At 25.9% G+C, this 17,828-nt stretch overlaps 2 protein-coding genes across 2 annotated transcripts in view; one reads left to right on the forward strand and one right to left on the reverse strand.

Annotated features, from left to right (window-relative positions):
• The first annotated feature begins 512 nt into the window (after positions 1 to 512).
• On the forward strand, positions 513 to 11,321 carry LOC135931361 (actin-related protein 2/3 complex subunit 1A-B-like). The gene is made up of 9 exons (XM_065468419.1): positions 513 to 901; positions 944 to 1,121; positions 1,165 to 1,271; positions 5,959 to 6,296; positions 6,391 to 6,518; positions 7,373 to 7,462; positions 8,616 to 8,706; positions 10,170 to 10,235; positions 11,134 to 11,321. Exons 1-9 carry the CDS (start codon positions 580 to 582, stop codon positions 11,146 to 11,148), a joined length of 1,335 nt encoding a protein of 444 aa, XP_065324491.1. The 5' UTR covers positions 513 to 579; the 3' UTR covers positions 11,149 to 11,321.
• A 259-nt stretch (positions 11,322 to 11,580) lies between these two features.
• LOC135922208 (uncharacterized) overlaps positions 11,581 to 17,828 on the reverse strand; it is a 60,471-nt gene continuing 54,223 nt past the window's right edge. The window contains exons 11-14 of the mRNA XM_065456629.1: positions 15,540 to 15,643; positions 14,912 to 14,974; positions 12,368 to 12,494; positions 11,581 to 11,727 (exon numbers count right to left, since the gene is read on the reverse strand). Coding sequence (XP_065312701.1) covers positions 11,581 to 11,727; positions 12,368 to 12,494; positions 14,912 to 14,974; positions 15,540 to 15,643 — 441 coding nt within the window. The remainder of the gene's footprint in view (positions 11,728 to 12,367; positions 12,495 to 14,911; positions 14,975 to 15,539; positions 15,644 to 17,828) is intronic.

The raw sequence follows: 17,828 nt of genomic DNA on the forward strand, positions 1-17,828 counted from the left end.
TTAATTTTCTTATAATTAATAGATAAAGTTTATTAAAATCATACTATTATTCAATATGGATATTTAAGACACGAAATTGAAGGGGTTTATTCTTTGCTTCACTTAAGGAAAGGATATAATATCTATGACATGTTGCACAATTAAATAATATTATATCTTAAGAAAAAATTGGAAATTAGGAGGGGAGGGTAATTTTGATTTGAAAACTTAAATTTATATATAAATATAAAATGATTAATGAAAATTGGTGGGGGGGGGGTGTAAACTAAATTAATGATTATATTATATATGATAATATTAAATCAAAACCCGATCCATGTTAATATACTAATACATATATGATTAAAATAAAAAAACGAACCTAAAATTTAATATGATTAAAATTAATAAATCAAACTATAAAAAAGGGACGATTATAAATAAATATTATATAATAAAGTAATTAATTGATAATCATATAATTATTCAATTCAAATTAAACATTAATATAAATATCGATCAGATGTTTTAATTCTGCTTTCCTAAATAACTTAAAGATAACCCTTAGCAGGGCGTGCAACTTTTGGGAAATTAGAATTAATGGCAAGGCATTATAATTTTGGAGATCCAATTACATGCCATGCATGGAATGAACAATGTGATCAAATAGCCTTAAGTCTTAATAATAATTTTGTAAACATATACGCCTATACTGGTAGAAATTGGCAGCTCATTGATACCCTTGAAGAACATGAGTTGAGAGTTACAGCAATTGATTGGTGTCCCAAAACAAACCAACTAGCTACTTGTGGCGAAGATAGGAATGCCTATGTTTGGACTTGCTTTGAAGAAGGATGGAAACCAACTCTTGTTTTGTTAAGAATTAATCGTGCAGCAATGTGTGTGAAATGGTCACCTAATGGTAAAATTATTCCTATATCAATAATAATTTACCTGTTTCAAGGCAACAAATTTGCCGTGGGTAGTAGTGCAAAGCTAGTTGCGGTTTGCCATTTTGATGAAGAGAATGATTGGTGGGTCAGCAAACATATTAAAAAATCAATAAAATCTACAGTTACATGTATAGATTGGCATCCTGACAATGTATTGCTGGCTGTTGGCTCAACTGACTTTAAAACTAGGTTAAATAATTTAATCAATACAATATTAATATAACTTTTTCAGGATTTATTCAGCTATATTACCAGAACTTGATAAAAATTATGTTCCATCACTATGGGGAAATGCTGAAAAATTTGGTAGTTTATTAGCAGAATTTACTAATGAATATAGTAAGTTAAATTTTAATATAATATTTATCAATTATTGTGGGATATCCAACCTGAAGTTGGTATTAACTGTTATTATTTACTAAACCTGAATTGAACTTTAGATTCTTTATAAACAGGTTTGAACCTTTTGATTCTTAACGTAACAATTATTATCAATTAGCTTTTTTTAGATATATTTATAAATTGCTTGCTATTTGATAGCCAACTACCCAGTTTAGCCAAAGAAGTTATAATAATATTCTTAATCAAATAATACTATTTTATTATATTGCTTGACTGTTATACATATAATATACTATGTATTATTTTTATAGAAATATAAATTCTAATTATTTATAAATTGCTTGCTATTTGATGGCCAACTACCTAATTTAGCCAAAGAAGTTGTATTATTATTCTTAATCAAATTATGATATTTTATTATATTGCTTGACTGTTATACATATAATATAGTATGTAATTTTAATTATTTATGATTGATTATTAGTTTTGAAATTCAATAATATATGACAAATTAATAGATTAGATACACAATATTTGACAATGATCAGAGATTATTATAGTAGAAGAGTTGAAAATATTTTAATCACATCAAATTGGAAATGTATGAAATAAATTCTCATATTATTTATTATTTTAAATGTTAGTGAAGTTTTTAAAAAAATTATTCTAACAGACATGTATTAAAAAATTTATTATCAAAAAATAAGCTCATCCACACAGACTTGACAATTTCACATTTATGAAATTAAAATAATATGCAAGAAAACCTATAAAACTTCATTAAGTGTTTTTACCTATGGACTTTATTCAACTTAAAAGTGTGGGACGAGAGCCTTTCATGGAATTTGTTAATAAACTGACTTCTGAGGCCCAATGTAATTATGGTAAAGATATGTGGACATGAGATTCAGGGATCATTTTTTATATAGTATGGATTTACCTAATCTCAAAAAGCGATCTTTGGCACAATATCTGCTGGATGTAGACAAAGAAGGGAAATACATTTATTTCGTATACTAAATCTTGTGTATCAGATCAAGTATAAAAAGAAATGATAAGGAATGATAAGGAATTTCGATACAAATATTGCTAAAGTATCAAAATAATACTTTGCATCAATAAAGAGTATGATAAAAAGTAATAATAATGATTCTAGTAAGAAATATAATAATGATGACAATTTTACAAAGATATTACAACAATAATTGTTTTAAGAAGAAAATTATATACAATAAAGGGGGGAAATAAATATCTATGCTATGGCCAAATTTATGACCTGACTAATGGTGTCCTGTCTTTGAGTATTATTTTAAGGGGAACAAACTAGGTAATTATGTCAGATGTTGTAAGGTCAGATCTTTAAATTATGATAAGGAGGCATCTGATTCCACGATTTGATTAGTAACATAGCAACTGAGAAGAAACAACTAGCTAAACTAATAGTGAAAGTTAATTAAATGTTGATTTTGATATCGATACTGGTGCTCAGTTATCCTTAATTGGAAAAGATATTTGGAAGAAAATAGGGCAACCAAATATCAAACCGACCAATCCACTAATAGCGTTTGGAAATCAGCTACTGTACATAAAAGAGACAAAGTTTCTTGTAAAAATTGGAGCAAGAAGATACTACGGATGATAACAACAAACATAAACTTCTTTATTTGGATGCCTTGAATATTAGCTTTCAACAAGGAAATGAATGCCACTCCAAGTTTTGATTAAATTTGTAGAAAATATAATTGATAACTTAAAAACACCAATGACAATAACTGTGAATAAAAATTTGGAGGTAAAAATAAAGAAGTTAATTAACAAGCATAAACAAACAAATATTTGATAATATACCTATGTATATACTATTTGCAATGAAGATTCTTTGTAGGATTCTGCTGTTCTCAGGGCTTTTGATTCAAGACGAATACCGTTTCCTCTTCATAACCCAATTGAAGTTAAGTTAAATTTAGAGGTGTACCGATACCACTTTTTGGAGGCCGATCCGATATTATATCTATTTTTGTATTCTGTAAAGATACTAATGGTTTTAATTTTTAATATACTTTTTATTAGTATAACATCTATAATTTAACTATACCATAACTTATGTCATTTAAATATATTATAATGATCAATTATATTTTAAATTCAATTAAATTGCAATTCTAAAAGTATATAAAATATTTTTATTGTTAAATCACTTATAACATTAATCTATATACTTAATAAGTAATAAACAAATACATTATGAAATTTGAAATTAATATTTAAAATAATATTTAACATTAATATATCGAAGATTTCTTTTTAGAAATACCAAAATTTCCAATTTACCAGAGGTCGGTCTGCGACGATGGTAATTATCAGTATCACCAGCTTCACTAAAAACAGATTCTGAAGAGATTATTACACACTTTTATAAACAGAATGCGCAAAAAATTAACAATATGGCAGAATATTTATTAATTAATAATTATTATTAAAAAAATATACATAAAAATGGATTAAGATTTTATTTATTAAAATAAATGATTTTAGATATAATTTTTTTTTAAAAATTTATAACATTTTATTTTTGTTAAAGACGCCATTTTATATCGGATCGGAAAATTTTATAATATTGACCGATAACCGATATTTAAAATGGGTGAAATATCGGCCCGATCCGATAAAAATATCAATACATCCCTAGTTAAATCGATTATTGTGTGCCGGAATCTTGAACCTACCAATCCCACTACAACTATAGTTCAATAATGCGTTTGTTTGGTGAAAATATCCAATAATCGTCTAACAAGTTGAGTTTGGATTTGGAATGAAAATGAATTATAGGGTATCGCCATCAGTGGCGATACTCTTAAATTGGAATAAAGATATTTGGTATTTTTAATATTTAAATTAAGTAAAAATTCCATAATTATACCTGGAGAATTCATGCTCCATCTTGGTTTCCACGAATTTAATAATGGAGTATTGTTTATTCTTTTAACTCAATTTTAACAAAATTTCAAAATTATGTAAAAAGGAAACAACTCTTGTAGAATTCATCGGAGGAACGAGATATATTTTATTCTACCCTTAGGAGTATCGCCGTTGATGTATAATAATAATAATATGAAAACTTAAAAAATTCACAAATAATAAAAAATGATCTTTACAATTAATTTTTTCACTGTAACAATATAATCAATTGGCTCTTTCGAAAATATTACATCTGTTAAAGGAAATTATGAATATATAAAAAAAAATACAACATGCCCACCATTAACAGATCCAATATCCTTATAATTATGAAATGTTACAACATAATATAAAAAATGCATTGTATAGTATACAAATTTATCTTTTAAAAAAATGCTGAGCTTTATTTTGCGCCAAGGTTTGTTGGCAATCCCATAAATGTTCGGACAATAGTTTCTTCCCAGGGTTAAACATCATTGTTTTATCCTATAGCGTGAGGCATTAACTTGTTTCCCAGCGGCTTTGTTTAACATCATTGCCCAAACATATACCAAATATATAAGCAGTAACCCATACGGTAATTAATGAAGTCTACCTTGGGTCGTTCATCTCTTCGGATAGGAAATTCCGCTCGTGTAACCATAAATGGGGGAAAATCTTGAGGCGAAAGAAACTATTGTTTCAAGTGTTCAACATTAGCATTTTCAAATATTGTACGATGTTCATTACGTAATCGCAAGGCACTAAATAGACTTATTGAAGAGGATTTAATTATATTTCGGGGAAATATAATATAGTATATATTATTATTATTTATAATTAAATATTAATTTTGTAATTCCATATTATGTGACAAATAAAAATTATTAATTGGGTACACAATAATACACAAAAATCAATGATGCCCATTTTGTTATATCTCAAATTATAATATTACTTAATTAATATAATATTAATCTTAATCATCACTATATTTTTTGACTTCTCATATTCATACACAATTAATTATGTCTTTTGATAGCCCTCACTTATTTGTCGTTATAATATCATCATTATTTATTCCTACCAAATTATAATATACTAAAATATAGATATATTTTCTAACATATATTATATTTATATTTAACTCATTTTTTGATAATTGAATATATAATATGATTTTTACTTTCGCTGGCATTATTATATCCAACTTATATACAAATCATTTAAATTTTTACTTTAATAAAAGAAATATCTTATTTTATTCGACATTATAATATATAATATTATTTGAAGAATTTCAAATATTATTGACTTGTAGATTATGCGAATATATTTTAACCATATGCTAAACACCTCTCACAAAAAAGGTGTTTTTAACTATAAAATTATTCTATCCCCTTGTGGATTTTATTCATCAGAAGATATCTGGAATTTTAATTATATAGGCCTCAATCAATAGTATATAGAAGGAAAAAATTTTTTAATTAATATATTTATATTTACTTTAAACATGAATCTTAGCGATAAAATTATTTAAAAAAAGATTGCATCTCTAATACACATGATTCTATTAAGTTTGTATGTGAAAAGGTTTGAACCAGTTGTTCAAACTGAACTGATTATATAATTTTTCTAACTAAACCTGAATGAATCGTTATTTTTATCAAAAACTAACCAATATCCGTTTTGGATCCGATTCTTGAATTTTATTTATATTCATATATTAAAAAAAAAATTATTAAAGGTGGTTGGGTCCTTGGGGTAAGCTTTTCCTCTACTGGTAACAAATTAGCATGGTGTTCTCATGACAGTACTATAAGTCTGATTGATATCTCATCAAATCCTGCAATCTCACCTTTTCAAACCTCATCCCAAATTACCAATTACAAAACCACCTCAAATAATATTTTGAATGATTACGATACCCTTTTGAATAATACCTCTAACCTTTCCCCAACTCAGATCGCAACATTATCAAACTCATTAATTACTTCTGGATCTGGGTTAATGATTGTTGAAAAAACGCCTCATTTGCCTTTTAAATCATTACAATGGGTCAATGAAAATACGATCATATTAGCGGTTAGTAGTTTTTTTGGTTACTTTTTTAAAAAATTTTAATATTGAGATTTATAAATAATATTTTTTATTATTCTTTTAATTAATCTACTATAAGGGATATGATTGCTGTCCTATGATATACTCCCAACAGAATAGTAATAAATCTTTAACCTTTGGGGGTAAATTAGACAAGGCCTCATATGACAACGATAAAATTTCCGAAAAATTGAGTTCCAATGTCAGGTATAGGATTATGATATTTAAACAAAATTATTTATTTTTTAAATTTGGTAATATTATATATGATAAAAAAATGGCACGGTAACATTTTCTGCATCAGACAGACCTATTTTATAAGGTTATATTTAATCCAAGAATAGTTAAACTTTCAGTCTGATCTTTTCCGAGTTCGATCTAAACTGAACTCTTATTATCCGATAAGAGAAAAAAATTAAGGAAAAATATTGGGCTGACAGGGTTTAAATTTTTTTTCCAATAGGCTAAATTTTGAGCAAAAATATCTGAAGATCATATTTTGAAAAAAGATATTTTGCACGTAACAAAAGCACACACGGAAATTTTTTTGAGAAACAATAAAAAATTTAGAAATTTTTATTGATCTTTCAAAGATTTTTGATAAGATAAATCTCTAAGATACCTAAAATTATAATAACAAATTTATATTAATCCGTTACGATGTTCCACTCCAAACATCATTTATTAAGTCTTAAAATACTAAAACTAAGGTCATATCCAAATAGATGATAAATATAGAAAACCAATAAGTTTAAGAAAAACGAGGACTACATAGATATTAAGCTATTTTTTCAATGTTATAAATAAACATTTGAAAACATGTTGGAGGAAGCTTTAAAAAAATTAATGGATTTGATTCTCTTATTTAGTGAGACCAAAAATTTTGATTTAAAATCATTTATTTAAAAGAATAAATAAAATCATTTGATTTAATTTCCAATTTAAATTAATTTTTTTACACTGTTTTAAATTTTTCGCTTACCAAGCAATCGCAGATCTTACTATATAAAATTACCAACTTTATAGGCAAGATTCTTTAATATTTTATTATTATTATAAAGTGCCATGAGCAAATTTCAAAGTATGGATAAACACGCGACGTCAGCTAAGATCGAAACAATCGTCCACACCCTACATCAAAACACCATAAAGTATATCGCGAAAATCAAATGATGTATTAATTAAATAATAGAACTGGGGAGATTTTTTTTTTGAATTTCAAAATCTATTTTTGTTTGCTTTTAAATGTGAAGATTTGAATTATTCTAGATATCTTTAAAAAATTTATAACTAAAATCCATATTTATTTTTGGCTTGTTTGAAACTCAATATATTTCATTTTTTTATACCCTTGGTAAAAATTAAAAATGAGTAAGATACTTATAATGATCAACGATGGGCTTGATAATATTTCCTCAATTAATTGATCATTGTTAAATTCAAGAAAATATTAATTTTTTTGCTAGAGCACAGTACAATCGTGTAATATAATGTGGATAGGTAAGAGAAGATGTGTTCATTTATTAATTAAGGCGCCCGTTTCTTTTGTTTTACTATAATTTATTTCAAACAATGAGATATTTTTCTAATTTAACAAATCGGCACATTGCTGAAACATAACAAGACTTATAAATTTTGGGAAAGTTTCAGTCAAGATTTTACTTTTTTTTAAAAAATGGCTGAACCAGTCGAAACAGATATGCTCGTTGAATTATTTTTTGCACGAATTAAAAATGAATACCTTTTGTAATTTCATATTATCTACTTGAATATATGAAGCGCCTGATGAACATATCAATAACATTTAGAGGTCAACTTTAAAAACTATTCTCGAAACTTCAGCCCAGCCTGGCCGTAAAAATATTTTAAACTTTGTCTTAACTAGCTCACAAGTCAGGGTGTGTTGACCTTTAATTAACGTTTCTTATTAGTTAGTAATAAATTATTTTTTAAAACAAACACCACCTATTCTTCTTTTTCCTTTATTTTTATTGCTAAAACATTTACTAGATGGCTGAAAATATCCTTAGTTGAATTATAATTATCTATTTAAAATACTCTTAATTAAACCAAATTTTTATTAGTTTGATTTTAGCCATTTTTTCCCCCAAACTGTTCCCTCCTTTCATTAGGTTCATATAGAATTTAATAAAAAAAATATTTTGTTACAAAACCAAAGGTGATGCCTTATGCCCTATATCGAAATTCGGTTTTGTTTTAAATACCCAATATATATAATAACTATAATCTTAATAAAAAAGTATTAAATTAAGATAAACTATTTTATATTCAACAATTTTATAGCGAAATAAAACTCGTAGTAGGCGGTAAAGCTAATGCGGAGGTTTTCTCAACTGTTGGAATAGATGGATTGATGGTCATGTGGGACGTATCGGTAACTATTTTTAACACCCTTACATTTACAAATATTTTTCCTCGTTTTTAAATTAGAAAAATGATTCTATTTTTTTTGGCTCTATTAGTTTTTTTTATATTCAAGGGATCTGATATAGGTAATTTTTGCGTTACGTTTGAATTCTCGAGAAAATAAAAAGCATTTTATTTATCTTTATTTCAAAATAATATTACACCAGAGTTAACGAGATGCACCCATACTTAGTATCTAGATAATTTTGATGCTTTATTGAATTATACTTTTTCAGCATGTATTCATTAATATTAATCCTTTTTATCTTCTCGCGTCTATTATGTGTTTGGTTGGCCCCTTTCTGAATCCTGGAGAGAATGGAATACAAACATTGATTGTTCACCCAGAAAATTTTTTTATTGATCACAATGGATTTTTTAAAAAATCTATTTTTGATTTCTTTATAAAAATAATATTGCCTTGCCTGCCTCCTACTCTTCCGCAAAAAAATAAAAATTATATATGTGGCCTATTCATAATTTGAAATTTGGTTTGGACGCTCCCGTGCAATGAAGGTATCTGTTATGCCTTGTACATATTTTGGAAAGTAGGATTTGTATTTGGGCTAAGTTGGAATGTATAAGTATCGTTACTAGATGTTGGTCCAAAAGACAGGCCCGCTTCAGGCTTGATAAATTTTTACAGGCTGGGCCTTTTGAAAATGTTTTCATAGTTTAAATGAATTTTTTTTTCCATAAAAAATTAATACTAATTAGGCCAGACTAACTATTTAAACAGTTAATAAATACTATCCTTTAAATATTAATGCATAAAATGAAATTATATGTTAAATATGGTATTCCATATTTTATTTTGGCTATCTCTCTTTTGTTTAGCCATTTAAAAATAGTTTTTTATACCCCTCTTTTGTTTTGTAGTACATAAAATTAAATAAAGTTTTTTAAGGCCTCTCTTTTGTTTTGAGTTAAGTATATTAAAGGTAAAACATATGACTTTTGTGTTTTCTTTTACTTATTGAGGTCCAGGAGATCACCCTGCATCCAGAGGTATAATTAGAGTTCCGGAAATATGGGGGTAGGTTTTATCCCAAATTATGTAAGATAAAACTTAAACAACTCCTTTTCACATATACGTTCATTTTTTTCACCTTGCGCCAATTTTATTTTAATTTATACTTGCGCTTTTTATTTTCCCTATAAAAGGGACTAATTTGTATATTTTTGAGATACTTTTTTTAGTTGTAAAATAATATTTTCAAGAATATATTTTTGTTTTACTTTTGAAATTACCATAATTTTGATTTATAAATTAAAATTAATTATTTTTTAATAAAATTTAAAATATAAGTGTTGTATTTTCTTTTAATAGTCTAAAATGACGCTTACCCTATCACACGGCGAGGTGCCACCTTCTTCAATATGAAAAATAATTTATAATTCACCCATTCTATAATATTTGATATATTTTAGCTTATTTATGAAAACCAAGAAGATGGGAAATTAAATACACTCGTTTTAAATGGCCTAATTAATCAAGTAAGTTATAATTTATTTATATTATCACATTTGTAATCATATCATCATTTTATTATTATAGAGGTCACTTTTATAATGAGCGTTTTTAAAAAAAACACTAAATTTTATTATATATAAAATGAATTATAGGAATTTTTGATCGTAAATCAATTTCTGTTAAGACTGTGATTAAATTTTATCTATTTAAATCAAAATATATTAGGTTCAAATTATTAATGATTTGATAACCTCTTCGATTATATTTGTAGTGAAATTAATAATATATTAGAAGATGGAATAATTTATAACTTTAGTAATACTTAAAGATTTATGTCTAAACCTAAAGTAGAATTTAATTTTTATACATTATTTTTGTACAAGTATTTTATTAAATTTTAATTACAAGAGGTAAATTAGCTTATGAACTTTATAAAAGATCTGGACATCTGGTATCTGGGGATATTGATCGCTCTTTTTATTTAACATAAATTAATTATTCTTTTATTTTAAAAATGGAAAAGCACTCCGATAACATTTTTATCTAAATTTGGATATGGAAATAATAAATTAATTTGACTTAGCCAATTATATTTAACAACATATATTTTTTAAATCGATAATTTAAACATGAACCCCTACCGCCCACTCCCAGCTTAATCAAACGCTGTATATAATAATTAATCGACGATATCAGTTTGAAAAAAAATCTTATGTTAAAAATTGCAAAAGATTTGAAATTTTAGAAAAAATTTGATCTGACAGAAAAAAAAATTCAGAAATTTTTTTTAATATTTATTTTCAAGATAATTTCCAAACTCTGAACGACGATATCTTGACTAACAATAGTTTTTTTAATCTAATATTTTAAACTCAACTATTCAAAGTTGAAATTACTTCATTTTTCTTACACATAAATTAGTTACAGGTAACATGATAAACTATGATTGATGAATGCGACGGAATTCTCAGAAGTTATTATAATTCAATCCGTAATCTTTTTTGGTTCAATTGTCTTTCATATGAAGGGATAACGAAAATCGTTATATTATATTTTATATATAAGAAGAAAATTTTTTATATAAAAATTATTAATTGATAATAACAAAACCTCTGAAATATTTTTTATACCTTGTATTTATTTTTTTTAAAATATATAATCTCTTATACAATAAATCTTAAAATGACATATTTAGTAAGACATCTGATAGTTTACTTTTTTCCATTTTAAAAGAAGCAAACTCCTTATACCCTAAAAAAGGGTGTTTGCACGAAATTATCCATTAATTTTATTAAGGTAGGTCATAAATAAAATAGCAGGGTAATTTAATAAATACGCAAATATATATTCATTTATTTTTTTTAATGATCAATATCCAAATATTTTAATACAACAATGATCAAGAATATTGTAAATATTATCGATATTTTTGTTAATAATGATTTCTGCAAATGTACCGGGAAAAGAACCTTTTATAAATCTTCCGGGATTGATGGCTACACAATCTTCTATATTCTGCATTATATAAAAAATACATTTTAAATTATCTTTTCAAATATTTCAAGCTCAGTAAAGGCTGTGAACCAAAAATCTAAAATTATTGTTGTTTATACAGTTATTAGAATTCGAAATCTAATTTATTGAATGTTAGATGTAACACTTTGTTGTCTAGATGGAAAAAAACAAGGAGAATCCCGAATTGATTTATGTTTACATATCTTTTTAAAGATTATATTAAAAATACTTCCAATATAAAAATATTTATTAAAAGGTAAATTATTATGATTATATTTCAAAAGTAACTAGTTATTTAACCGCACTAAAAAAAGGGTATAAAATTTGATGAAAAGTTCTAAATACAGTAAAACTTATATAATTTGAGCTCTTGATAATTTGGGAAACTCCTTAAGTTGACCAAAATGTTGAGTCTAAATCAAATTTTAACTACTTTTAGAAAGTAAAAAGTTTTGACAAATTGGATAACTGTCAAAGTTGTACAAAAATCTTGGTCTCAACGATGCCCAAATATACAGGTTTTATTGTAGATCTAAAAATTATAGAATTTAGACTTAAACGTTTCACTCAAATGTATTTTTTTATAATAATAAAATTTAGATATTTTAAAATTCGATTTTAAAGTAATTTTAATATTTACCTTGACGAAATATTTAAGGTCGGAGGGTAAAATGATTAAATGTGGTGTTTTGGGTAACAAGGCATACTTTTGAAGCAATTCATAATCAATATTGATATCCAATGATGGTGGTTGTAACGGATAGAAGCTGATGTGAAAAGAATTATTTTAATTGCTTGGTTTTTTCTTTAATATCAAAGAAAAGTAGTTTACAAATATTAAAATGAATTTCGAAAAAATAGTACGTTTATAAGGATCTGGCAATTTTTTCAATATCAGATCGGCCTCTATTTTTTAAATTGGTCAATCAAGATATATTAAAATAATAGTGAATAAAAAAATTTTAGATAAATATTGAAAGCATTTTATATAATAAATTCTTTTAATCATATATTGATTTTTTTCCATAAATATTACTGAAAACAGGTTTATTTACTAATTGATACCTTCGTTCCCATAGTAGTTTCAATAGTATACTGGAGATTTGCTATAGTTATTGATTATCTTTATAATGCTAAAAAATAAATTTGTTAAGCAATTCTAATTAAAACTTGAGATATTTTTTCACAACATAATTATCAGATTTGCGGAGGTATCATTTGCATAGTTTGGATTTGAAAAAATATATTTCCGGCTCAGTTATAATTTAATTTTAAAAATTTAGAACCGGTTCATCTTATTTTTTCAGCCCGAGTTTTATATTTCAAAGCCGGCCCTGATTTTTTTCCACCCGGATTTCGTTATACAAAATTCGGTCAGGGTATGTAAATTTTTTCTATGGTCTTGATTTAAAAAAAAATTAAAATTCACTTATTCGGCTTTTACTGATCATCTTCCAGCGAATATGAAATCCATATTAATAACTTTTCATATTATCTTAACTCATCCAGGTGAATATAACGCAAACCTGAAGATTTTGCTCATAGATGGCCCGAAGTTCTAAACATCTAATTGTGAAATCTCGAGGTTTAGGCAATATTTTTCTAGCGAAAATATTGAGTTAGCCGTTTTTAAAAATTGGCTCAAAACGAGCCGTTTAACAACACTATTTAGGATTAGAAGAGAGATAAAGTTACACTTAAAATAAATTTTTCCTTTAAAAAGTATATTATTTATTTAATTTGTATATAAATATTATTTGAATATAAAAATTAAAAAAAAATTAATTAATAAGATATGATATAATTAAAATTTATTATGCAGTTCAAATGCTTGCGATAATTTCTTAAATATATAATCACATTAAATTTTTTTATGTTATTTAATTTTTAATTGGCGTATAATAAGCCCATTTATAAATAGTGTGAATAATTATATTTGCCTGAAGCATAGTTGTCATTGAAACTAGTTCCACTTCTGTTCTGTAAGTTGCGTTATGGGATATCAAAAAAAAGTATCCCAAATTTAAAAATGGCATTGGTGAAAATTTTTCCACCGAAATGATAATTGGCCATGGTAATTGCCTCTTCAGGTATGGATATTTACAATAAATTATATTGTTAATCATTATTATACATGTATAAGTATAGAAATTTGTCATTTTCTTTACGAGGAGCAAAGATATGCTAGAGTAGATGGAGGGGTTTCTGGGAGAATTCATTGACCTTTACTTGGAGAGAACAGGAATGATATAAAATGCAGCTTACGGAACAAAGTGGAGATAGTTGCAATGACATCTATGCTTCAGACAAATATAATTATTTACTTTATTATAAAAGGGAATCAATTAAAAAATCAAATAATTTAATGATAAATTATTGCGAGTATTTTGACTGCATAATAAATTTTAATTAATCTTATTTATAACGGATACAGAATTTTTGATGAAATTTTTCAAAATATTTCTTACTTTATAATAGCTGATAAATTATTTTAGCATAACTCCAGTACAGCCGTTGAATCTATTAAACCAAAAATATATCAATAATTTTTTCTTATTACATTTTATTAGATAAAAGGCTTAGAATATTTATAGAAATTTAAATTTTTTTATTTATTAATTATTTTGATATATCTAATTAATTTTTAAAAAATAAAAATTTTTTATGCCGATAACCGAATATTTTTAATAAAACAAATGGCCGACATGATATTAAAAAAATTATGAATTGTTAATCTCGTCTGATTTTAGTGTAGATTTATTATATTGAGTTTCAACATTATGTTCATTCGGCAAAGAAGCTAATATTCTCTTAAAAATTATTAGGCAAAAGATCCTCAAATCACAAATTTGAGTAGTGTTAACTTATTAGAAATTAGTGATCATTAACTTCGGAGGATGATTGCTAAATTTTATTTATTACATTTTTTTTCATTATAATTCTAAACTATTTTCATTTTTAAGATAGTCATTTATAACAATATAAAAATTTACCGAGCATTTTGGTAAATTTTATACTTTTTATAAAAACAGACGAGTTTTCTAAAAGCTTAATATATTACAATAATGCTTTAAACAGACAACCTCGCCATTATTTTGAAAATTATTAATCGTTAAATTACGATTAAATTCTATACCGAGGCTAATTATAGTTTTTTCAGAATAATAAATTTGAAGGTGAATACCTTTTATGCGATATTATATGTTTAACAAGTCTCCCCATTCTATCCGTTGTGGTTTCCGGGTAACTAAAAATAAATAAAAGTTCGAAATACTTATTTATAAGGCAACAGCTTGGTCGGGCATACATTTTTCAAGCTGCTAATTAAAAGGGTTAAAAAAATTGTCACGTTAAAAGATAAGCAGCCAAAACTTGTTCCTTTAATATAATTTTATTTTATCGAATAACAGCTGATACATTTTTATACAATTATTAATATATAAATCTAAATCATAACGTCAAAACTTTTATAGAATATGCATTCAAAAAATATAGAATGGATTTTTAAAACGCAAAGAAACAACTTTCTTAGATTATTATTGTCGACTGATAATTTAAAAAATATATATAAATGATGCTGCGTTTATAGTAATCGCGATTCGCTCAAGCGATATTAATCGCTAGCCAAATCATAGCTGATTCGTCACAGTGATAATATTTTTTTAAAATATATGTAAACATTTGTTGCTATTTAATTGCTTCGCTTATATTATACATTTTATTGGCTTGATTATGTAAATTACCTGGTGAAAAATTTGGCATCGCTTGAGAGAATCGGGCTTACTATAAACGTAACATGAAAGAAAATTTACAAGGAAATTTCTTCGCAACTAAGGTGGAATAAAGTGTCAGTCGAAGAGAGAGCTATGATTATGCCATTTATGTTTAGAATACATGGATCTGGTAAAAACATTACCTTAATGAATAAATATAATTATTTGTCAACTAAATTATTAATGAATATCATAGTTATTAAAAAATGACGTATCTGCATCTATATACTATTTTAGAGTTGTCTATTTATTTTTAGATATTTTTAAGATTTTGATATACTTTTATTTATGGCGTTTTTTATATTAAAATAAAAAATTTGAATGCAAAACCTATTTTATTTCATATGAGCATATATTTTAAATAAATTATGACGCTCATTAATTATTAAAAACAATACCTTGATGCACAAAATTATTAAGCAAATAAATTTATTTAGATTTATAAAATAATTTCAGATATTCCGCCGGCTTAATGAATAAGCGATAAATTTACTGTAAAAAATATTTTTTTAAAAAATCCTCGTTTAAAAATTTGTTCGAAATGACGATAAAAATAGGGGTATTTACATTATTATTTTTATATGATGTTCGAATTGAATAAAACAAAATATAAAAATGTTGTTTACATATTTTCTACTCTCATAATAAGAGTTTCTATTCAAAAACAACGAGAAACTCTGTATATAAGTATAATAAATATTGTGTCGGTATACAGACACATTATCTAGATTCGTTTTTAGACAACATATTTGCATCTAAATTCCTTTTTAGACAATGTATCTGTGTCTAGATCCATTTGAAAAGTGTCTTTCAATAACTCTGGTGAATATCCCCAAAATGATGGGGGAAAAGAGTCGTCTATTTTAACTTTAAAGTTAATAATACATAATACTTGACTAGTTCATTTTTAAATAAAATATCTGCATATACCCATAGGTATCTAATAGTGAAGGTCAACGGTCCTGTCCTATCGGTCTTAGACCGGGATCGGACCGATCTTTTTCTTGAGGAAAGTGGTCCGGACCGGTCTTTTTATTTTAAATGGTCCAGACCGCGGTCCGGACCGGTCTTTTATTATTGTTTAAGTTTGCTTTACTTTATAATTTTTTAAGCAATAAATTAATCAAAATAAGCAATAATATTATTAAAATATTTTAGTTATTATATAGTTCTATTATTTTTAAAGAAACTGTCTGTATAATTTATTGTAAAAATTACTTAACCTTATTCTTAATAAAATAATTAGGTACCTTAAGCAGACATCTGATAAAACATAAAATATATACTTCTAATGATGAAAATATCTCAAAAAACACAATCTACTCTTAATTTTAATATGCCCTCTACAAGCACAAAATCATTTTTTTCAATACCATTGGATAAATTTTATTGTTTATATAATACTCTCATATTTAATAAAATGATAAAACAAACAAATAAAAAGACCGGTCCAGGACCGGTCTTTTTATTTAGGACCACGGTCTGGATCGATCTTTTTCTTAAGGACCGTGGGCCGGTCCGAGGGTATCGGTCCAGTCCGGACTAAAGACCGGACCGTGACCTTCACTAGTATCTAATTAGAGATAAAATGGGTCATGATAAATCAACCACGATTTGGCCCCCCTTTAATTTTTTTAAAATTTGGTAAGGAAAGAAAAGCAAAATTTAGCCTTCAAATGTATTTTTTGGGGATATTAGGGTTCAAAGTGGCAAAAATGATGTATTTTTACCATTATTTGCCTTCATTCAATTAAGCATATCTTAAAAACTACAATAATGGAATTCCATTAGCATGGGACTATACCTGCATCGACCGATTTGCTCCCTCCTTTAATAAGAACTCATTCATGCGAGCTGAAAACTCGAAAATTAATAAATACACTTCCCTAACAAATTGCAATCTCATACCAATCGTATCCGACACAACCGGGTCTTTTGGCAATCATGCCCTAACCTTCTTCAAAACCCTCGGTAAAAAAATCCGCGCCATCACTGGTGATCCTCAGGAAGGCTTCTATCTCAGACAGCGCATATCTATTGATATATGCAGATCTAACTGCATTGCCATCCATGGCTCTCTTTCTTGACCTCCTGCCACCCAACATACAATTTACTATTCTAATTATTTATTTTTTTATTATACAGTTTTTTATATAGATTTTATAGTTTACATGACATTTTTAATATATATATATTTTTAAATTACGTAATATGTTTTACTTTTAACGTTCAATGTATTAAATATTTTTATTAATAAAGTATATATCACTTAAAAAAAATAAGAAATTTAATATCAAAATTATGTCCAAAGATTATACATTTAGATAA

Source organism: Gordionus sp. m RMFG-2023, chromosome 1, assembly GCF_954871325.1.
Source record: "Gordionus sp. m RMFG-2023 chromosome 1, tfGorSpeb1-WG-v2, whole genome shotgun sequence".
Lineage (NCBI taxonomy): Eukaryota > Metazoa > Nematomorpha > Gordioida > Chordodea > Parachordodidae > Gordionus > Gordionus sp. m RMFG-2023.

What these genes read in the sequence shown, in the direction of transcription:
- LOC135931361 (XM_065468419.1), top strand. Translation starts at nt 580, where the DNA reads ATGGCAAGGCATTATAATTTTGGAGATCCAATTACATGCCATGCATGG. An exon ending in AGAATTTACTAATGAATATA is followed by an intron (nt 1,272 to 5,958) that starts GTAAGTTAAATT and finishes AAATTATTAAAG; the next exon opens with GTGGTTGGGTCCTTGGGGTA. An exon ending in AAAATACGATCATATTAGCG is followed by an intron (nt 6,297 to 6,390) that starts GTTAGTAGTTTT and finishes ATCTACTATAAG; the next exon opens with GGATATGATTGCTGTCCTAT.